The sequence below is a fragment of the Vulpes vulpes genome, chromosome 1 (genome assembly GCF_048418805.1).
Source record: "Vulpes vulpes isolate BD-2025 chromosome 1, VulVul3, whole genome shotgun sequence".
In the NCBI taxonomy this organism is placed as follows: Eukaryota; Metazoa; Chordata; class Mammalia; order Carnivora; family Canidae; genus Vulpes; species Vulpes vulpes.
In genome coordinates this window covers 82,287,537-82,311,347 of record NC_132780.1, presented here as the reverse complement: position 1 = coordinate 82,311,347, position 23,811 = coordinate 82,287,537, and the positions used below count along the sequence as shown (strand labels likewise).

The 23,811-nt window shown below is 41.2% G+C and overlaps 1 protein-coding gene and 1 pseudogene across 5 annotated transcripts in view; both read left to right on the top strand.

Annotated features, from left to right (window-relative positions):
- SASH1 (SAM and SH3 domain containing 1) overlaps positions 1-23,811 on the top strand; it is a 332,874-nt gene that overhangs the window by 244,335 nt on the left and 64,728 nt on the right. For 3 of the 5 annotated variants that reach the window (XM_072718853.1, XM_072718846.1, XM_072718849.1), the window contains 4 exons: positions 9,758-9,798; positions 12,060-12,146; positions 14,768-14,880; positions 23,386-23,487. In XM_072718853.1, coding sequence (XP_072574954.1) covers positions 9,758-9,798; positions 12,060-12,146; positions 14,768-14,880; positions 23,386-23,487 — 343 coding nt within the window. The remainder of the gene's footprint in view (positions 1-9,757; positions 9,799-12,059; positions 12,147-14,767; positions 14,881-23,385; positions 23,488-23,811) is intronic. The other 2 variants (XM_072718848.1, XM_072718851.1) reach the window with 1 other exon arrangement.
- Positions 16,547-20,878, top strand: LOC112919377 (lanosterol 14-alpha demethylase-like; annotated as a pseudogene).

Here is a 23,811-nt window from a genome sequence, read left to right as displayed (position 1 = left end):
TAACAGGGTACCCTGCTACCCCAACAAAATCAGGGTTCTTTTAGTAAGAAGGAAGATAAGAGGGATATTGGAATGGGAGGCAGCTGGCCCTGCCAGCTAGAGCCACTCACTCAGCCATTCTTATCTTGCAGCACGTCGATATAATCTACCTTATTATGTTGTAAACTCCTGGAAGGTATGAACCGTGTTGTTTATGTTTCCTTCCTCAGGCTGCAGACAGCTTCATTATCTATACCAAGCAGTAGATACCAAACCAAAAATTCTGGTTGGTTGTTTTGATAGGAGACTGATCAGTTCCTGAACTTACTGAATTTATATAAAAAATAGTTACAGACACCATCTAGTCTGTCATGGGGACATTCTGTCTGGTTACTAAACTTGCAGAATCAGGAAGGCATCTGTTAGCTTCTCAAGGCTGGGGTATATGTGATTACTTTCAGAAGTGTTACAGCATCAAAGCTGCCACCCATACAGCAAGTTTTTATCAACTTTCTCAGATAGGCCAGACCTGTGAGGCGACAAAGAACAATATGTCCCAGGTGGACAAGACATGGCCCACTGGGAGGGTTTTGGAAATCTTGGAAGATGACTGTATGCATCTCAGATTTGATTCTCTCTGCCATAAGCCCGCATCTGCGAGCATGTCCAGCTCCGCACTTCTGCACTTGTATAGTCCTGGCCTAAGTGAGGTTGTGGCACAAGCATGTCATGGCTCTCTGCTGTGGAGAGAGAACATTTGGCCACTTTCTAGGCAGGATACTTACACTTCTGCCAGTGTCCTGCATTTTTAGCTTTTGGTACAAATTACCATTCAATGAATGAAAGGGCACAAATCTCTTCCAGTGCGCCTTTGGGATGCATTTTCAGATTCACCAAGGATGAGCCTTTTTTGGCCACCACTGAGGTGCCTAGGAACCAGCCTCTTGCACGTCAACAAACCGAAGTATACTCTGAGCAGGACCAAAAGACACTGGACTCCACAGGGAGAGCTGGTTAATAGAAAAGGCCAGCAGTCCTAATCATTAGCTTCTTGTTGGTGGTGCTTTGCATGTACAGGGTGTTCTAAATACCATGCAAGTCCATAGTTCACAGAAACCTCTAGAAAATCTACATGATAGGTAATATTGTCTCTGTCTTGCATAGTAGGAAACTGAGATTTACTGGGACAAAGTAATTTGTCCAAAGTTGCTGGTTGGTAAATGGTAGAACTGGGCTTTGAACACTGGTGACTGGGCTCCAGAGCCCACATTGTGAGCCATGGTGCTAGGCAGCTTCCTGAGTAGTGAGCTGTAGGAAATGTCATTCATTCACATTTGGATACCAACATCTGCCCATACGTCTTTACCTTGACATCATGTTCAATCGTGTGTGTGTGTTTTAATTCTAAGAGAAACATGGATTGCTTTTGTATAGCGCAATTGAGAAGTGGAAGAGGAGTCACTATGTCCATCCTAGCTATTTGGGGGAAGTTAATGTTGAAAAGGGGGGGCTTGATTTGCAGCAGAAGAGATAGTGTTTGGATACTTAGAATTTCCATATACCTTTAGCAAGAGATTGAAGCATAACAAAAGCCATTGTTAGAAATAAAGTTGCATACCTACATGACTCTATTTTTCTGAATAAGATACCCTTTCGAGACATATGGAAGGAATAGGCTCACCTATAGTGATTCTAATGACATTTTTCAACCAGAGATAGAAAAAAAAGTGGGGGAGTGAGGCAGAAAAAAGTAAAAAATATCAAAACTCACGGCTGGAAATATCAAACTTTTAAAATGTCCTTTCAGCACTTTTTAAGGGTGAACATTTGATCACCTAAGGGTATGTCAAGAGGGCCTCTTCAAATTAGAAATGAACATTGGATGGTATTGTTTTGAGACCATCTCCACACATCACTGCGACTCATTTGGGAGAGTTAATACCACATGATGGGTGCCTCCAAACCACTTCCCATGGTATATGTCTCTATTGAAAGCTCAACATCCACAAAAAACTATTTAGTGTACCCTGTGCTGTCTGCAATAAGCTAGCTAAATTGGTTGCTCTTACTGCTTAAGGAGGACAATAAGTTATCAGCAAATGGGAGGACTATGGTGCTGGGGAATGTGAATAAAGAACTGATGACATCATGTTCAATTATTATTGTGAGAAAAACAATGGATTGTGAGAAAACATGAATTGCTTGTATAGAGTGCAGTTGAGAAGAGGAATTGTCATGGCCATCCAAATTATTTGAGGGAAGTTAATGTTAAAAAAATTAAAAGGAGGAACTGACAATTTAGAAACTGCAAGAGCCTAGAATAGGACTGTGTGGTGGCAGTGCTGAGTGGAATGGGGATCGAGCATTCTATGCAGGGACCAAAAGCAGTCATCTGTTTGGGGCCCCCATGAATATTAAAAGAGGTCACATTTATTGGAAACTCACCCAGTGCCAGGATCACGTAATTCTCATAACAGCCCAGTAAAGTAGGCCCTGTGTTTGTCATCGCTACTTCACATGACAAGGAAAAAGGGCTTAGATTTGTCGCAGCGCTGCCGCAGGTGTGCCTGACTCCTGAGTGTGTGAGCACCTGGCTTATGCTGTGGCAGGTCATGGGTTTGCCTTGGGTTTGGTACTTCAGACGCCTGCCTTAATCGTGTGTAAAGGTGACTGTGCTTGTACCAGTGTAACAAAACGTCCTTATCCAATGATAACCAACCTTATCATTGATAGTGAATAATCTTGCAGTTCTAACATACCAGATTTGAGCAATAGAATTACCTTCAGTCCGAGCCAGTAAGTTTTCAGGGTAAGTTCTATTATGTGCATGCAAATCGAGCAGCTGTTGCCTGGGAAGGGCCAGATCTAGGGGGAGAACCTGAGAGACACAACACAGAGTTGGAGGAGGTGCTCACTCCCTACAGCTGCCTCACCCTGAGAGTCAGCACCACTAGCTGTGCGGACCCCTTGTGTCTGTCCTCCCTCACCCTGGTCCTGGCCCCAGGGCTGGGGAAGGGCTGACCCTTGAATTTTTATAGCAGACAGTAAATAGTGTATACAGAATTTTGTTTCATATATATTTTTATGAAATAGGGGAGATATGTTCCTGTGATGAAAAATATCTCTGGTAGCCAAAGGATAACAAGAAATATCAAAGTAAGGAATTACCTATTTTATGCATAATGATTTGTCACTAAATAAGCAACATGTGAATATGTAAGGAGTTAGTCATATTTAAGGAAGCCATATCAACTTATAAGGAATAAGCTACATATAAGAAAAAAATCAACTACTAAAAAGGATGACCCTTCTACCTTCTTTCCGCCTCCTTCTTCCACTCAGAATTCAATAGCACAGATGTCTTAGTCCTTTTCCTACATCTTGAGGAAAATGCCACTATGTTTGGGGACTGCCTTGGCAGGCCTGGAATGATGCAGGAAAAGACCCAGACATAGCGAAAGCCCTGATTCAAAATTCAGCAGGAAAGAAACTAATGAAGAAGTGTATTTCCGGAGACTCAAGATAAAGGAAACTTAAAAATCTCTTAAGTATAGGTTTTCCAGTAACATATAACACATGTTCCGTTCTTAGAAATTAGATTATAGCTGTTTTTCTTTTCTTTTCTTTCTTTCTTTCTTTTTTCTTTTTGGCTTGGTTATGAAGTTTCTGGACAGGCCATCAAAACAAAAACATGAAGTCTATTTTAGGAATTCCTTTATGCTTGGGCATTCGGTACATTTCTCCGATGTGCCAGAGTAAGTGTATCGCAAAGAGACAGAGTTGTCTTTGCCTGGAGGTACCTAAGAGTCTTTGTATATAAATAGACATAGGAAGAAAAATGAGCCTGAGCCAAAGTACGTGACCTCTTTTCCTTCAACAAGCAGGCAGATCATACAACAGCAGCACAACCAGGTCCTGCAGTGTTCTTGAAATACTTAGTTCTAACAAACCCAGAGGCCATGTTCATTTTGGGTGTTGAGAACATGCCCAGTCTTCACAGGTTCTTCCAAGTATCGTTTTTGTAATTCACCCAATAAATAGGTTCAGAATGTATGTGACGTAATATGAATTTCTGTTCCGTAAATGAGAAATGGTATGGTGCAGTGGGTGATGCCTTGGGCTCCTCTGGTGTCAGAGATGTGGCTTCGCAGCCCAGTATGTCCCTGCCTGGCCTTGTGTCCTTAGCCACATCATCACTCCCCAGTCTCGGGGAGTGTTCTATGATGGGGGTTGCCAATCAGAGTGTTATTTTTTTAAGACGTAGAATTCCTTTCAAATGAATTTCATTCTAACCTTTGTGTTTCTCCTACTCTGTGGCCTCATGGAGATCCCTTCTGTGAAGCAACAGATTCAAGAGAAAAGAAAATAGAGCGACTAGATTTACCCTGTATGACATTGGAGGCAGTGATATAGTTTGTATAAAATCAATTTTAATATTATTTTAGCCAGAAAAGGTAAAAGCATACTCATGGTTTTCCTTCTCCCCACTGACTACTTCTCCTAAGTCCCACTACTGCTTCACTTCCTGACCCTGAGATTGGATTCCCTTGAGCCCAGTCCTCATGCCACTTCTCTTCATTGTGTTCAGTTGGTCTCCTAGTGACTTGAACGTGCAAGTGACTTCCAAAATCTGATCTCCACAGAAGTATTCAGGAAGCACCTCAAACTGAGTATGTGCAGAGTAGACCTCTTGCTTTCTTCCTCTGCTCTTTCCCTATCCAGCCTTCCCCATCGGGGTGAGTGCCTGTCATGCCAGCGCATCACTTACATCTCTATTCACTTATCACCTCTTCAGAGACACCTTCTCTGTCCATCCCATCCAAAACTCTCCCCACTTCTTGACCTGCGCCCCCCCCCCCGCCTTACTTCTCCATCCCCCCCATCCTTAGTTCCAAGAGAACAGGGATTTTACCTGTCCTGTTTATTGCTACATTCTCAATACCTCAAAGGATGCCAGACTCATAATGGGAGTTGGATAAATGTTTATTGAAGGAAGTAAAGACTGAATGAATGAATGAATGAATGAGTGAGTGAAAAGAAAGGAACGAAACAGTTGAACAAAGAATTTGCTAAAGACTGAGGTAGGATGAAAGAAACTGGTTAAGTGTTGGGATGCTATCCCTTAAATTTTTTTTTAATCTGATTCATAAATTCTTTATTGAATTTTCTTAAATGAATTTGAGTTCAGGGAGGGCTAAAGTAGTTTAGGGATTGAGGAAAAATCACTTATACTTGGGATCTATTAGTAGTAGTTATTGAGGAAAAGGTACTTCTAAGATTGAATTCAGAGACAAAATGCAATACTCCTATTACTCAGTGCTTAAGTAGATACTAATTACTGCATCCTAATGATTCCTAGGCGTAGAAACCGGCAAGCAAACGAGGCTGAAGTTCCCATTCTTTTTACCCTGGTGACAGTGAAAGTGATGGAGAGGGGCTGGCAAACCTGCTTCCAGCACAGCCATTCCTAGGCCTGTGGCGTCTGGCTGCAAGGTGCTCTGAGGAGGAGGAGGCCTCTTTGGAATGGACTCCTGAGCATTAATTTCTTCCACCAGGAGATCAGTAAATGACCCTTTCCACCTGCTGCCATCCAAATTTGGAATTTGGTTACATCATGGATTTTTCCTCCTGCTGGATGAATCTTATAATCCGTCTCAAGGAGAAAGATGGCATTTCGCATCACTGCACTGCCAGCCTCTGTTTGCAGGGACGATTCACTGCATCCAAATTAAACTTCTTACGGTGTCATTTCCCACCTTTGCAAACTGATGAGTTGGGGAGCCTCACACTTAGGAAACACTGACATGCTGTTCTTTGGCCAGTATCTAGATTGTGAACTTGTGAAATGTTGAAAAAAAAAAAAAAAAAAAAAATCCCCATTTGTCCCCGCAAGATGAATAGAGGAGCTGCAGTGCCATCTGCTGGCCTCCAAGGGAAATGCAAACAATCGTTAGAAACCCCTCAAATGTAATGAAAAGATCCAAAGTGCAAACTAGATGGTGAATTTTATATATGTGTGATTATTTGAAGAAAGTAGATAAAAAACCTTTAAAATTGTAAGCTAGAATTTTATTTATTTATTATTTATTTATTTATTTATTTTTTATTTGGGTTTTTTTTGTAAGCTAGTATTTTATAGAGGAAAACATATTTATATTTTGTGATAACTTTGTAATAGGGAGAACTTACCTTTTTATGCCTTGTGGGTTCTGGAGTATATTTATGGTAGAAGACATTCCCATTTGGCAGGAAGAATGAGAAATGAGTTGGAAAATAGAGGTTAGGGGATCGCTGGGTGGCGCAGCGGTTTAGCGCCTGCCTTTGGCCCAGGGCGCGATCCTGGAGACCCGGGATCTAATCCCACATCGGGCTCCCGGTGCATGGAGCCTGCTTCTCCCTCTGCCTGTGTCTCTGCCTCTCTCTCTCTCTCTCTGTGACTATCATAAATAAATAAAAATTAAAAAAATTAAAAAAAAAAAGGAAAATAGAGGTTAGCTTTTGAATTCTTCAAGAATAGAATAGAAACAATTTTATATATATTTTATCTGGAGAGGAAGAGTCCAGTGTCTGGTAGGAAGACGGCTGGGCTGCCAGTGCCTGGGGAGAGCTCCTTGTTGGCTTCTAACCAGCTGATGGAACCTTGGACTACTCCTGTAGCTTCTGGAGGTCATTGTTCCCTATAAAATTGGAATTGGATTAAATGATGGGTACAATTCCTTACAACTGGTATTATTCTAATCAGCAAAGGACTGAAGAAAAGTAATTTTTTTTTAGGCCATTTCCCTCATGAAAACATTTCTTTTAGGAAAAGTGAAAGTTCACCTAAATATTTGTATTTTATTACATAGTTAAGTAGTTGATCAAGAGCTAGGGATGTTTGATGTCTTTGGTCCTTTAGCAATTAGGTCAAGACTCTCCACGTCCTTAGAGTGATTTTAAAAATAAATGTGGTGCTTCCTTTGCTATGAGCAGTAAGGCAAAAGCTGTGGTTGGTGGTGCTGGAAGGTGGACCGATGCATATTATATATGACTTTGAGCTCAGAATGCAACAGAGTAAAATTTGAAAAAAAAATTTAGAAACCCAGACTTTAGCTCAAATATTGTTTCTTTTTATTTTTTTAAGATTTATTTTTTTATTTTAGAGTGAGAGAGCATGGTGGGGGGGGGGGTAGTTGAAGGGCAGAGGGAGAAGGAGAAACCCAAACAGACTCCACACTGAACATGGAGCCCAACTTGGGGCTCTATTTCATGGCCCTGGGGTCACCACTTGAGCCAAAACCGAGTTGATTGCTTAACCGACTGCACCACCCATGCACCCCACAGATAGTATTTCTTTAGAAGAATTCTCTGCTTTAATTCCCCAGCCAGCCAGCCAACTCTGCAGTCTGCTCACACCTGCCATTTTGCCGGCCCGTACCTCTGTGGGCTTGAGTGGTCTCCATGATGTGCTGCTGCTTCTCTCCTTCTTGTCCTGCTCCACCCCCAGCCCTGCCTTCCCCTTCTTCCTGCTGTTGCTTCTCCCTTTTTTTTTTAAGCTTTGCTTTTTTTTTTTTAAGATTTTATTTATTTATTCATGAGAGACACACAGAGAGAGAGAGAGAGGCAGAGACACAGGCAGAGGGAGAAGCAGGCTCCATGCAGGGAGATTGACATGGGACTCGATCCCAGGTCTCCAGGATCAGACCCTGGGCTGAAGGCGGCGCTAAACCGCTGAGCCACAGGGGCTGCCCTGTTACTTCTCCCTTGAGTGTGCTTCTCCTTTGTTTATGTTTGTCGCCCTCCTTGCATCGTAAGTCCCATTTCTTTGTAATCATCCATATACCTGACTCATAATGGCACTCAATACATTTTTGCTGAATGAATTAAGAACTGAAATGGCTTTTTAAAATAAGTAAATCTTTAGTCATTTATTTTCTATTTTTAAAAAATATTTATTTCCTTGAGAGAGAGTGTGAGAGCAAGCACAGAGGGAGAGGGAAAAGCAGACTCCCCGCCGAGCAGGGAGCCTGATACGGGGCTTGATCCCAGAACCCAGAGATCATGACCTGAGTGAAAGCAGACACTCAAACAACTGAGCCACCCCGGCACCCCTGTCTTTAGTCATTTTCATTTTTGTATGGGTAGGAGGGCAGAGAGTAGACCTTTGGAGCTATATCTTGGCAAAATATGACGAGACGGTAGATTTTCCTTACATTTTCTTTGTTCACTGCTAGTAGTGATGGGAAATAATGACTTCAGGTCTAGCGTTCATCCTCAGCAACTGAGATGCCTCCCCTGCTTCTAGTCTTAGTGCCTCCCCTCTCCCCTTATTGACAGTAGTATGCGCCAGTTCTCTTCTCTCAGACTTTGGGTATGAGGGTGCTTGCAGGGCCTCCCCTTATTGACAGTAGAGGTCTGTTAGATTTGTGCGCCAGTTCTCTTCTCTCAGTCTTTGGGTATGAGGGTGCTTGCAGGGCCTGGGCTTTTGGGTTCAATCAGGTAGCATCAGTGACCCTGCACTGAAGAGCACAGGCTTATCACAGGTGCACAGGTGGCTTTGCATAACAGATAGTCCCTTCTTGCTTCCTCTGGTTGCCTTAAATTTTAGAGGTCCTATTTCACCTGGAGGGTAGCCAGCAGGTCAGCATTAGCAGGTTCTTCTTCTCTTTCTCTGATCTCTTCAGTGCAACACAGTTCTGGCTGTGTCATCCCATGCATTCTTTAAATCAAGAATGCACTTTTGCCAGATGCCCCCTCTGTCCTCCCTGGAAGAGGAACGACGTGAGGATTCAGGTGTAAACACCCTGAGTATCTGTGCTTCTGTCCCAAAGCAGATTCCTTCTTCCCCGTTTTCCTTGTCAGCAGTGGTCACCCAACTTAGCCTCTAGGCTTTGGATCAACCCAGTGAAAGACTGTGCTCCACCTCTACTCTGACCATTTTGAGAGTTAGTTTTGACTTTCTTTGTTTTCTTTCCTTCTTACCCGAAGTTGGTGTTTGTCTTTGTGTTTTCTAGGGAAACCAAATTTAATTAATTTGGTTTTGGGTTGTGTTTGTGTTTCAAATTATTTGGATTTGTCTGTATTTGTCACAAACTAGCAGCCAGAATAGGGTAGAGTATGGCCAAATTTGCTGCACAGACATGCATTGATTAACTTGGACACATTTTAAAAAACATTGAATTATTCGCCATTACTTACAAATGTGGAGCTGTTTTTCTTTTGTTTTTTTGTTTTTTAAAAAGCAGATTTCCTGGCTTCTCTTTGTATATAGGTAGCTCTAGCAAGGCAGATAACATGCCTGTGGATTGTCAGCAACCCACTGCAGGAGCTGCATACCACCTGCCCCCTCTGTTTGGAGCATCTTATTTTCTACACTTCTGCAGCTGACCACTATACTCACCTGCTGGCCTCAGTGGCTGGCATTTGTGGTGATGGGTCTCTATTCTTATTATTATCTGCTCTTTCCCACTTACACAAGAGACTTTTCAATGGCAATAACTTCACATGTGGTTAATAGTTCACAGAAGTGGATCATCCGGTGATCATCCAGTGAAATTTGTTCCCCTCATTTAATGGAGGTCTTACCCTGGAGTGAGTCTTCAGTGAATACTGACAAATGGTTCATGAGTGTATTTCTAGAAAGGCAGCAGCTGGCTAGATAAGGCCAGTGGTAAATACCCTATCAGAATCCCCCTGGCTCTGCTAAGTGGTATTGATGCCAGGTCAGACTAGTTGGGAGTTTTTGTCCTCCCACAAAGGCAAGGCTTCCCTGGTAATCACACTTGTTTTTCTTTTCTAGGAACACTCTTCCTAAGTCCAACTCAGAGGACGGCTCTGTAGGTTAGTACTCCTTTTCTTGGTTTAATGCCTTAAAATTATCTTAATGCTTTATAGAACATATAAGCTGTGAAAAAGACAAAAACCACAAAGAATCTTTGCACCCAGAAAGAAACACTGTTAAGATTTTGATATCTACCTCTCCTCTCTTTTTTTTCCCACATGTATTTATGTGGCTTTTCTTTTAAAAACAGTTGGGATCATACTCTGCATATTATTTTATAAATTTTTTCAATAGAATGTGTGCTGAGCATTTTCCCACATTGATTACAGTAAAAATGTTTAAGTCTATAATATTCCATCATATTGGATGGGCCACAATTTAATCAACTGCCTCTTCTTTTGCTGGACATTTGTTTCTAATTTTTTGCTCTCAGAGAATTGATGCTATCCTAGAAATCCTTGAGCCTTTCTCTGACCATGGCCTTAGGATAAATCCTTTGATTTGGAACTTTTGAATCAAAGACTGCACAATTAAAGTGTTATATATTTCACATTTTCTTGATTACAAAATCCTCTCTTGATTTAGTGACATCTTTTCTGTTCAGGTCAGAGTGATTCTGGCAGTTGGGCAAGGTTTTGGGATTAGGAGCATAAGTGCTCAAACCAGGTTTTGATTTGGATTTGAATCAGGATTCCAACTCAGTGGTTATGGCTTTGGGCAAGTCATTTGCCTCCAAAGCCTCGGTTTTCTCATCCACTAAATGGGAACAATAACGCATCCTGTTCATTGCATGTATTAAGTGAGATAAGCCATTAGATAGCAAGGTGCCTGGGCATGGTAAGTGCTCAATAAATGTTCGCTACTATTTATTTTTTAGTTAGCACCTCCATTCCAGAAACGTTAAAAGAGGAAAGTGAGGAGTATAGCTTCCAGCAAAAGAAATATGTTGCAATTATCCAAGAGAAAGGTGGAGTAAGTGATAATCCTACTTCTGCTTTCCCTTCTCATGGCTATTTGCTGCCGTGTTTAGCTGAAAAGCAGTAGATGCCCTCACACTCCCCTGCAAGATTCTGAGTACATAGGAAGTCTCAGCGAAGCTGGGGTGGGCCTTATTCCAGAGCTCCGGGGCTTGTCAGCACTTAAATGAGGGCATCTTGTTTTGACACATGGTGCCTTTTTGAGCCTGGGAGCCCCGTGGACAGGAGTCTCCGCACGTCTGTGTTGTGCCGCATTGCCTGGCACCACCAGTCTAGACTGTGCAAACCCAACAGTGCCTTACACTCCTGGGTCCTGTTTTCCAGTGGCCACAGAGCAACCAGACACCAAATGGTGACAGTGACAAAGCTGCTGCTTTGAGTGTGCCACATCTACATGAGAGCTGCTGCTGCGTTTCATTTTTAAATAAAGGGCTACTCGATTCTTTTATTTTACTTCCTCTCTTCCCTTCTTTTTGCCTTTTAGAAGGCATTAGATGTCAGCGATGATCAGAACCCTAGCAGACACTACAGGTGTCTAGCTACGGCAGTGAGCTTGTTTTCACCCGAAGACAAGTGAAACAGATTGTCCCCTGAACAGTCGGGGGAGGGAGGATGATGGGAGAGACAAGGGGGCTCACTTGGGAGATGTCACAGCAGGCTAGCAGTCTGCTTTCCTTATCATCATACCTGGGTAAGCTGCAGGTAGTGGCTCACCAAGTAGCCCGAATGCCGGAGAGGTGGGCATGCCCTCTCTGCACCCCGCCTGTGCCAAAGCCGTCCCTGAGCAAGCCCGACACCCTAGGGAAACAGCTCATGGGCCGGCTCCGTCAGCTGGCTGGTACACCCAGGTCACACCAGCCATTCCGTCACCTTCTTTAAACCTGGCACGACAGCAGGCAATCAAGGGGAGGTCAGCCACAGGGCTAACGACAAAACAAAGTTCGCTTCTCAAAGTATCCTATCCGTGGTTTCGTTGGAATAATTGCGGCTGAGACCAGAGGGGGCGAGGCCACCGCAAGACTAGATGAGGCCAAATTAGACGTAGCAGTCAAACAACATCAAAGAGAATAGACGATTGTGTGTTTTGCCTTTTTTGATGTTTATTTCTCATCTTAACCCCCACTGCACCCTTACTGGCTGTTAGGAAATTTGCATTTCTTTTAAATGACTTTTTAGGCTATTTCCAAGTCTTTCACAAACAGAAAGAAGAAAACTGTCTTTTTTGTGAAATCAAAGTATCCTTAGAAGCTTTGAATTGTAAAGAAGAGGCTACTTTTGTTATTAATGAATTTATTGCTTGTGCCTTTCTTTCTTTTTTTTTTTTTTTCCTTTCATTTTTAAAGGAAAAGGAGATTGGAAGAAGAAAAATAAGTACTTCTGGCAGAACTTCCGAAAGAACCAGAAAGGAATAATGAGACAGACGTCCAAAGGTACTGTGACACAGCTGGCAGACAGTAGGCTCCTTTAGCTCTCGATGTTGAGAAGCCTGTGCCACTAATCCCGCCGAAGGCTGCCAGTCGAATCTCCTGGCGTTCCTATCATGACTTTAAGACTTCATCCCAGTGGTGTTATTTGTTTTTGTTTTGTTTTGTTTTGTTTTTTAATCAAAGAAAACCCAATGAGGAGAGTTGGCAGGTCCTCCTTTTTCATAGATCTGACGGCAAAGACCCAATCTTTTTTTTCTCGGTCACGCCAACCTCAGAAAGGTTGTTACTCGCCAAGATCTATCCTAAAAGGGTCTAGGAAGTCATAGCATTTGTTAGTTTTGGACTCATCCCCCTGTCCCGCCACTTGGGGCCTTTGCAATCTTCTGAACTTTTGATGCTTTTCTGTGGCAGGGACAGTTACGGGCTGTTGCCCCTGGAGACTCTGTCTAATGGTCTGACATCATGGGAATTTGCCCGGGCTGCTTTGTGCAGGGAGTCCTGCCCTTCTTTTGGCTGGGTCTTTGTTGTTGTTTATATAGTAAGTAAATATGTCATCCCTTCGAGGCCTAGTTATGTAATTTATGTTTCCCCAGTATTCAGAGAGGAAACAGCAACAAAGCTACTTCTCGATTCCAATCCAGCTGAGTGAGGTTATCACGAGATGAAGATTTTTAGTCGCTCACCAGTGACGCTGTTTGTTTTCTTTCACGAAACTGTAGTGTCCTATCCTGTTCAGAATGCTTCTCCTGTTATTCATACACGTGGAAATGAGAAACGTGGACAAGGAGAGTGTGCGCACTGGGACCCCAGCAACATTCACTGGGGTTATTTCAGTTGTCCTGGTTTAAAGTTATGATTCTTAAGCATTCCCAGTTTTTTCCGTTTGGTACACAGCCAAGAGCACTTGTGATTCAAAGAAAATCTTGGATCCTAACAAAGTCTTATTTAGAAAGAAAGGGAAGAAGAAAGAGAGAAAGGGATGGAGGGAAGAAGCCAACAGTTAACTGACTCATGTGGATTTTTTTTTTTTTACAAAACCCAACCAGCTCCCCATTGCTCCCTCCACCCTCAGAGGTGACGCAGATAGTAAAATGAATCAAACCAGCAGGCTTGTCTCCTCACCCAGCATACACTATTATTCTTCCCAGACAAGTAGATGAGTGTCGAAGGAAACTTGAGTCTTATTTCTGGACTGATTGATTATAGAATGGAAATGAGATAGGGAAACACAGGGGAACATGAATTCTAGCATAGGCCCTGACTTCAGTGGGTTCCTACAAGTCTGCAGCCAGACTCTTTTGCTGTCCTTCGGCACCAAGGGCAGACGTAGCCATGGCCAAGCATCCTAGTGACACCGACGCTGGCTGGTAAAGTATGTATGAGAAAGGGCAGGAGAAAGATGAGGAATAAGAATGTGGGTTGATTCCCAGTCTGTGCATGACAGTCCACTTCCGTGGACATATCCTTCCCTACGTGCTCACCAAAGGCACACAGGTGAATGTGGCTCACATATATTACAGATAACGGCAATCTGTTTGCTCTGCTGGAAAGCATTTTTGAAGGATTCTAGTAGGGGAATTCTCTTTTCCTCAGCAGTTCTGGTTGCCTTTTGTTTTGTTTTTAGAGGAAAAGGGGGAGGGACAGAGGGAGAGAGAGAATCTTAAGCAGGTTCCATGCCTAGCCCAGAGCCTGACACGGAGCTTGATCTCATGACCCTGAGATGGTGACCTGAGCCAAAACCAAGAGTTGGACACTTAACTGACTGAGCCCCCAGTCAGTTGCCCAGGCACCCCCAGCTGCCTTCATTTTTGAATAGGAATTTGAGTTCCCCTCATAGTTCGGATACCTATTTATGGCAGAACTTTCAGATATATGTATATATATATATACATATATATGTGTGAACATATATATGTGTGAACACACACACACACACAGCATATATGGCATATATCTTCAAATATGGCATATATGTATATATGCCAGAACTTCCCAATGTATGCCAAAACTTTCCTTCCTTCCAATGAACTCTAAATGCTTCTTACCTATCATTTTATTTATTTGCACATATCCTCTAAGGAACACCAAACAGCTTCTTAGGAATCTAGGATCTCACCACCCTCCAGGTCTTGTTCTGCAGCTGACTCTGTGACCTTCAAGTTCTGTGTTTTGAAAGAGGGGTCCCTCCCACTCCTCTGAAAAAGATTTTTTTCTTGTTCATATTTGAGATAGAAGGTACACAGAAGACCATCAGCCGAAGGAGCCTTGGAATGCTTGTCTGCTCTAGGTGGGTCTTTAAATTAGTCTGAAGTATCAGATTTCCTGTCAGCTTTCTTCCAAAACTCTTCCACTAGACCCTCCATCACAAAGGCTCTGATCATTTTGAAGGATTTGTTTCTATGGTAACATCCGTATGTTCTCAGAACCTATTTCTCAATAAGATGGGATCTTTGGCTTCCTGAAAAACAACCCATTACTGCTCCTGTTGCTTCATCGGTAACGTGCAATGCTGGACATTGCCCCTGAACTATCTCCTTCTCTAGTCCTGAATGATGACCTTTGAGGATTAGCATTCTGTTTTATCTTCCTTTTTTTCACTCCTGTCTTTTGTCTTCAATCTCTAGGAGAAGATGTGGGCTATGTTGCAAGTGAGATAACAATGAGCGATGAGGAACGGATTCAGCTGATGATGATGGTCAAGGAGAAGATGATCACTATTGAAGAAGCACTTGCAAGGGTAAGTGCATGGTTACTTGGTTTACATTTGTGAGCACTTGACTCTCTTACATGGAAAAATGTTTGGAGAGTCGCCATAGATCGTTTGTGTCCCCCCTGCCCCAATCCATGTATTAAATTCTAATGCCCAATGCAGTGTTACTTGGAGGTAAGGCCTTTGGAGATGCTTAGGTTCTAAAGGTGGAACCCTCGCGAATGGAATAAGTGAGCTTGTAAAAGAGGCCCCAGAGAGCTCCCACACCCCTTCTGCCACTGAGGACTCACCATGAGAAGATGACAGTCGGTGAACCAGAAGCAGGTCCTCACCACACACTAAAATCTTGCCAGCTCCTTGATCTTGGACTTCCCAGCCTCCAGAACTGTGAGGAATCTGTTGTTGTTTATAAGCCATCCGGTCTATGGTAATTTGTTATAGCAGCTCTTGTGGACTAAAATGAGGACCTCAAGGCGTATAGAAACATTTTATTTATTTGTTTGTTTGTTTATTTAAGATTTTATTTATTCATGAGAGAGAGAGAGAGAGAGGCAGAGACACAGGCAGAGGGAGAAGCAGGCTCCATGCAGGGAGCCCGATGTGAGTCTCGATCCTGGGTCTCCAGGATCATGCCCTGGACTGAAGGCGGCGCTAAACTGCTGAGCCACCAGGGCTGCCCAGGAACATATTATTTAAAGTAGTATTTTGATGATACTTTAGTGGTCATCGAATACCTATGTTATCAGATAAAATACTGATTCCATTCTATTTACTTAATATAAGCTTTCCACGTTGTGAGTTTTAAATTCCATATTTAGTGACTACCGAATGAATGAACGGCAAATATTTTTGAGCTGTGGACCACGTTAATGAGGAAAATGACTCTCTGAATGCCATTGCAAAATACACAAGCCTTATAAAAAGATTTATAAGAATATAATAATGATAAAAAATTATCAAATAAAAAAGTTAAACTTATGGTACAACCATTGTAAACATCAGTTCTATAAAATGCTGTCACAGACTACACTTTGAATAATTTAAAATTTAAGCTTTAGGTATACCTTAAAATTTTGTTTACTTTTCTTTCTAAGTAGGTATTCATCATAGCGAGTCATATTTCTTGCTCTCAGTTAAATCGATTACTAAAAGAAGCCTAATTAACCTTAGGGCACTGGTATAGCGTTTATGATGGAGAGATAGCAATTATTAAGAGATTTCCTGCTTGGTTGTTGCCCAACAAAGTGCCTGATGGATTCTTGGGTTTCCACTTAGAATAGCTGGTTTGGTTCTGTGTTGATGAGTCATAAATCAGGCTGGTTTAGAAACAAGTGAAAACTCTAAAGTCCCTAAAGAATCATTGAATGAGTTATGATTTTACCATTAAATAGAATCTTAAAGATCTGAAACCTTGAAACCATGACAACAAGCACATTCAATTTAGTTTCATATACCTGACTCTAAACCTCAGTAGTTTAAGGAACAAAAAGTTTAATTTATTCTTGAGACAACCTGAGAGGAATAAAGCACTTGATGGGAGTGAGAGATGGGACTGGGTTTAGTTGGAGGCCTGAGGGCCAAGGCCATCTCCAGATGCCCATCTACCCACTTCTCTTGCTCTGTTGATTTGAAGGAATAGAAATCATCTTGGCTCACAGTGTCTCTGGTGGACCAAAGTAGTGCTGGGCCAGCGATGGAGCAGATGACAGGTGGCAGCCTCCCGTCCTTGTTGCTGATCCACCTTCTCTCTCAACCTGGTCTCCCTGCTCCATCACACCTTTGGCCACCTGGCCCAGCTGCCAGCAGAGACAAAAAGCCCACCATACATTTTCTCTCCAGTTCCATTTCTTGAACATGGCATAGCATTTTGGGAGAAGTCCAGCTGAATGCCTATGAAATACATGTGAGGAACATGGACGTGTATTTAGTTTTACTGTGGTAGGCAAGATGTGTACTTACCTTCTGGGGAGCGATGCATGCTGCTGCACTGCTTTTTTAAAAAGCACAAATGAAGATCAGAATGCAAAAGAAGTCTACAGTCGTCTGACTACACTTGTGTTTGGGAAGAGAGTTGCATGTGATGTACCTAACCCAGTTTTCATGAAACAGAAGAAAATATGAGAAGTGGCCTTAACATAGTTTTAGGTGGTAGCACATTCCTATAATTGAAAAGAAAGGAATATTTTCAAAGTTGGGGAGAAAAAAAATTAGCTTGAAGCTCCTTCTGAGTTCGTCATTTTTACAGCTAGCCATTATTCATACAGAAAGGAAATTAGAAGTTAACTCCACAAGAAGGTGGCACAGCCGTGTGTGCATTTGGGTGGAGGCTTTAATAGTGCAATCTGTCGATTCCCAGTGGGGCTGCCTTGCCTAGTTTTAGGACAGAGCTCATCAAGAGATCAAGAATATTTTCTGTAAGGCAATTCAGAAACACAGATTGAAGAACAAAATTGATTACATTCTCTAAACTCTACTAGATTCTGCACACAAATATGGGTGTCCTTTGGCAGATGATGAAGTGGCAGGGAAGCCTTTTGGCCTGTTCTTGGCAGGGCAGCCTACATCTTCAGCTACTAGTGCCTAGATGGGCTGTTTCTTTGGCCAGAGACAAAACACTTCATGAAAAATGTTATTTAGAGCAGAAAACAGTCTGTGGAAAGGATCTTCCCCCTTTTTGACCAGCTCAGGGATCTAAATTTACTTGAATATATATGTGTGTATACACACACACACACACACACACACTCATACTCGGGCTGCCCCCAGCAGGTAGATTTATTTATTTATTTATTTTTTAAATAAATTAATTTTTATTGGTGTTCAATTTACCAACATACAGAAAAACACCCAGTGCTCATCCTGTCAAGTGTCCCCCTCAGTGCCCGTCACCCATTCCCCCCCACCCTCCGCCCTCCTCCCCTTCCACCACCCGTAGTTCGTTTCCCAGAGTTAGGAGTCTTTATGTTCTGTCTCCCTTCCTGATATTTCCCACACATTTCTTCTCCCTTCCCTTATATTCCCTTTCACTATTATTTATATTTCCCAAATGAATGAGAACATACACTGTTTGTCCTTCTCCGATTGACTTATTTCACTCAGCATAATACCCTCCAGTTCCATCCACGTTGAAGCAAATGGTGGGTATTTGTCGTTTCTAATGGCTGAGTAATATTCCATTGTATACATAAACCACATCTTCTTTATCCATTCATCTTTCGATGGACACCGAGGCTCCTTCCACAGTTTGGCTATTGTGGACATTGCTGCTAGAAACATCAGGGTGCAGGTGTCCCAGCATTTCATCGCATCTGAATCTTTGGGGTAAATCCCCAACAGTGCAATTGCTGGGTCGTAGGGCAGGTCTATTTTTAACTCTTTGAGGAACCTCCACACAGTTTTCCAGAGGGGCTGCACCAGTTCACATTCCCACCAACAGTGTAAGAGGGTTCCCTTTTCTCCGCATCCTCTCCAACATTTGTGGTTTCCTGCCTTGTTAATTTTCCCCATTCTCACTGGTGTGAGGTGGTATCTCATTGTGGTTTTGATTTGTATTTCCCTGATGGCAAGTGATGCAGAGCATTTTCTCATGTGCATGTTGGCCATGCCCATGTCTTCCTCTGTGAGATTTCTCTTCATGGTAGATTTAAAGTCCCTTTTCACAGTATTCAACAAAGTGGTCTCGGGAAGCCTGGGTGGTTCAGTGGTTTAGCGCCGCCTTCAGCCCAGGGCCTGATCCTGGAGACGCGGGATCGAGTTCCATGTCAGGCTCCCTGCATGGAGCCTGCTTCTCCCCCTGCCAGTGTCATCTCTCTCTCACTCCTCTCTGTATCTCTCATGAATAAATAATGAACAGCTATTCACATTATAAAAATTATGATTTAATGAAAAGAAGCACTTTTTAAAGAAGATATGTATTTGCAAATATTTGTAGTTTCCTCCAACTTCATTTATACTTAAGATTTATGTCTTTCTTTTCTCTACTTCATGGTAAAACGAATTTTCTAAAGGATATAGGCCTTTGTGTTTTATAACATTTATTAAGAATAATTTGTTCCAAGGCTAATGGCTTACTGTATTTTATTGAATCATATATATGATTTTATATATATGATTTTATTGAATCATGTATGTATGTACACACACATACATACACTCTTAAGACTTGGATCTCCTATAATGATCATGCTGAGAATGTCCTTCAGAACATCAGGTGTATGTTTTCCTGCTGTCAGTCAGATACTTAAAGATCCACGAGTAGAACATCTGAACTTTACTCCTGACAGGACAACCCAGTAGCAGGAGAGAAATTTGCCTGTGTGCTTCTTGGAGCTGGGAGTATCCCTCAATACATCCTTGTATTGCGGAAAATTTTGTCTGATGTCAAAGATGATTTGGTCCATTGTGCTTTGTTTATATGAATTTCATCTCATTGATGGGTATTTTCCCTCTGGGAAGTGTACAGCCATGATTCACACACCTGAAAACCCAGTTATTGATACAAACAGAGATCAAAATGAAAAAGGCTACAAGGAATTAATATGTGAAACACTACCATAAGCTGCAAAAAAAAAAAAAAAAAACATCTGAAGGGAATGAACTTTACAAAACACCTCTGTATTTTCTTTGAGTGTGTAATTTAAAAAGACAACAGCTTGAAAAAAAGATAGCATAACTTAGGATTTTTATATTTTGTTAACTGAATAGTTTCATCAAATCTAATGGCATTTCACACATTTTCTAATAGTTTTATGATGGATACTTACTACATGTACTTTAAGGAAGTCAAGCTTATTAGTAAAAAAAAAATTGTTTAGGGCGATGTAGGTAATTGGGATATTCTATGTAACACAATTTCCAAATGGTAATTTTAAGAGCATACATAGCTCTTGACAGGTAAGCTCAGGCAAGTAAGTTAGATCTTGGGCTAGTTCTGCAAGGTTTGGAAGACCTGTGAGATACTTGAAAGCCATAGGTTATTTATCTGGGTGATTTTTGTGGCATATGAGTGAGGATGGGTGGGTAGGGAATAAACTCAGTTTTAAAGCTTTGGCTAAAAAAAAAAAATAATAATAATAATAATAATAATAAAGCTTTGGCTAAAAGAGAACTCTACTGTTTTGGTATGATGGTGCTGAGTCGTGATGAAGCTATGTTGTAGAAAAGTATGTCCTTTGAGATTTTAACGGGAAATACTATCTCTAGGAAATTGAGGGGGATCTATGACCGTGATTTGATAATCATATTTCCTAAAATATAATTATGAATATAAAAGACTACTCATGTAACTTGATCTAATTACTAAATATTACATATTTATCCATCTGATAAATATATGTCTAGTTCCATAAGGTCATACCTGTGTGAAAGTCCAAAATAAAGTCAATTGAAGTTTTTTTTTTAGTTTTAGTTTTAGTTTTTTAAAGGTACTTGATGATTGTCACTGATTTGACTGCTGCAAAGTGAGGGAAGGGAGCAGGAGAGCCAGAGGAAAAAGCTGGACAGAGATGCAATTTCAGGAGAAATCTAGCCTTAGGCTGATCCCATAGGGAGTAGGAAGCTCTGAAAGGTGAATTGAACTGTAGAGTTGTCCTGCCAGAGAAAAAGAAGCTTAAAGCTGATTGGGGAGGAGGAGGCAGCTGTCTAGGCATCTCTGGAAAACAACTGTCAACCGTGGATAGTTCTCCAGAGCAGCATGTAGATGTGAGCCCAAATGCACAGTCACTGGGCACTTGGTGAACAGTTTTGTGAATGGAGTCTGAGCATCTGGTATACCAGAGTACATGATTAGGAACTGGAAACCTATGTGTATTATTAAATTGTTTTCCTTACAGCAGCTACTGTGCATTAATCACAGAGATTTGGACAACTAGAGAGGCTCATGGAGAGAGTCCATAGGAGAACAATGAAATGATTGTCGTATTTTTTTTTAAATAGGCCCATGGGTGAAAATTGGAAAGGATTTAATCTCAGAGAAGAAACAGAAAAGAACTTAATCACTATCTTCAAGTATATGAAGGATTATTAAACAACATATCTTCAGGATATACTGAAGAGTGTTTTATTTTGTTTTAATCTCTACTGAGGACAAAATAAAAGGAAATGATTTTAACTTGGAGCTGGAGGGGATTTAGATTAGATATAGTACAAATGTTCTTTTCTTGTATAAATGGGAAACATTTTAGGATCTCATTCAAAGGTCTTTAAAATACAGTAAGCATTAACCTACTAAGGATGGCCATCCCTCCAGGAATCCTGTCCCAGACTTAAAGTATGAGAAAACTATGAGACTAGAGAAAATAGGATGTGGAAAGAGTATTTCTTCCTGAGACACACACACACACACACACACACACACTTTAAAACTTCTGTCATTGTTTTAAAGCTGTGCGTTTGCTTTAAAAGATCTAAGTTCTCAAATGAAATCATCAACTGTCTTTCTTCCATGAAATTATATTTAAGTAAAAGCTTCTTTAGAAGCAAAGTAGAATATAAAAATGTAATTATATAAATAATAACTAGGTTGGATTTTTTTCCCTGTAAAATGCACTTAAACCTCTTTTTAGAGATCCTGTTTGAAACATAAAATTTTTAAAATAGAAAATTAAGAAACAAAGTAAATTTGGGTAGAACACAAATTTGAATCTCTCTCTGAGGAAGCACACATATTCTTAGACCCCAAAGTAAATGAAGGACATGGACAGATAAAAGAAGAAAAATATTAAATCTGTTATGATTGACTAATTAGGAATTTATTTTGTTTTCATTGAAGATGAAGCTTATTTAGTGACTGCTAGGAGTTGGGCATAAGTTTGAATATAAAAGTATGCTAGAGACTCGGAGAAAACAGATGATAACCCTGTTTTTCAGCTGGCAGCTATTTCAGTCATGCAGGGAGAATGTAGCATTTCAGAAACCAATATATTTGGAAGGAAAGGGCATTCTCATACATAACTTTATTTATTTATTTATTTATTTATTTATTTTTATTTTTTATTTTTTAAATATTTTATTTACTCATAGAGACACACAGAGAGAGAGGCAGAGACACAGGCAGAGGGATAAGCAGGCTCCATGCAGAGAGCCTGAGGTGGAACTCCATCCTGGGACTCCAGGATCCATGCCCCCAGCTGCAGGCGGCACTAAACTGCTGCACCACCGGGGAGCCCTCTCATACATAACTTAAATGTACGATAAAGATTAGAACAATGTTAATGCCCCTAGTGCACTGGAAAGATTAAAATGAAATTAGCAAATAGCAAAAGTTAAAACACCTGGTGTTGATGTGAACTTTGAGCTCTCTTTTATCTGAAACCACAAGGCTGGTGGTAATACCATGCTTGTAATGCATCTGTTGCATGGGTACAGTGTGCTAAGCAGTTTTTTTGTGTTATCTTATGTAACTCTGGTAATAGTTCTATGAGACAGTTTATCATCACCCCCGTTTTCCAGGTAGAGGAAGTGAGGCACAGAGGAGTTAAGTAATTTGCCCAAGGGTTCCTGGTTGATACTTGGTTCTGCAGCCAAGCTCTTATACATTAATCAACCCTGTCTGCCTACCCCAGTCTGTCTCCAGTCATACATTATGTGCAGAAAAAAAATTTATGGTAGAAGTGATACTTTGAAAAGTTGCTTTTCCCTAAAGGGATATTGTCAGCATGGTGGTTTTGCCATTTCCACATAGCTCCAATGGTTGAGAACAATCTTCATACCATCTCCTGTTAGGTCATATCATTTCTGGCTTTTGGTGTCTTGATTTATGGAACATGGTTTAATCGGTGTCTTAAATTCCTATCTAAAAGTTGCTTTATAATAGAATTTTAATACAATGGCAACTTAATTGTATTATGTTGCAGAGCTAAATTTCTACATGTTTTATGAGAACACACCTGGAACTTCTTACATTTGCCATTCTAAAAGATCTTTCTGTTCTCTTAAATTTACCAATGTCCTATAATGTTTCACTTGTCTATTTCAGAGAGTAGAAACCTAGTTTCTAAAACCAAACTTTAGATGTCTCTGAACATATTCCAGATAGCTTGTTATTGTTCTGTCATTCACTAGGGTTCCCAATAAAACCCATTATGTTTGTTAGGCGATAATATTGAATAGGTGACTTGAAGCAGTCTAGAACTCTTAGTTTCAAGCTACCACCTCTGTTTCACTAAAATGTCTGTGGTCTACCACATTGTGTCTTCTACAAAGAGAGGCCAACCTATAGACGGTTTCTGTTTTTGAATTTATAAGTGAACTGGAAAAGATGAGTGTTGAGGCTGGAGGACCTTTGAGGGAAAAATCAAGGTTCTTTTTGGAACACAGACTATGAAGAATCTGTTGTGTCTGTCAGTTGGATGTAGATGAAAAATTACAGGACAGGGCATGTGTCTTCCTTTCAGTTTGGGGAACCTCATCTTTGACTGGCACTGAGTCCCCAACAGTGGCATGAAGAAGGTGCCCAGAGCATTCTCTCTGCTGCCTGGTATGCAGCCCTGGCCATTATTCCCACGTCAATCTTTCATTTTCTCTTGTTTGTAGCTCAAGGAGTATGAGGCCCAGCACCGGCAGTCAGCAGCCTTGGACCCTGCCGACTGGCCAGATGGTTCTTACCCAACATTCGATGGCTCGTCAAACTGCAATGTAAGTTTGCTGTCTCTGAGCATCTTGACTGCTCCTACTACAAAGCAGATTTTAGCCAACTTCCGCCTTTGGACTTCTTTCCATAACTAAGCTCCTACCTGGATCTGAAAAGAAGGGTTTCTTCTGACACGTTACTTGGTTTTCTTTACTTGATAGACTTATCTGCAGTCAAAATAGTGCTATTCATTCCTGTTTTTTTTTTTTTAATTGTGGTAAATTCTATGTAACTTAAAATTTAATCTTATAAGCATTTTTAAGTTCAGTTAATATTCAGTTCAGTGGCATTAAGCACATTCACATTGCTGTGCCATCATCACCAAAATC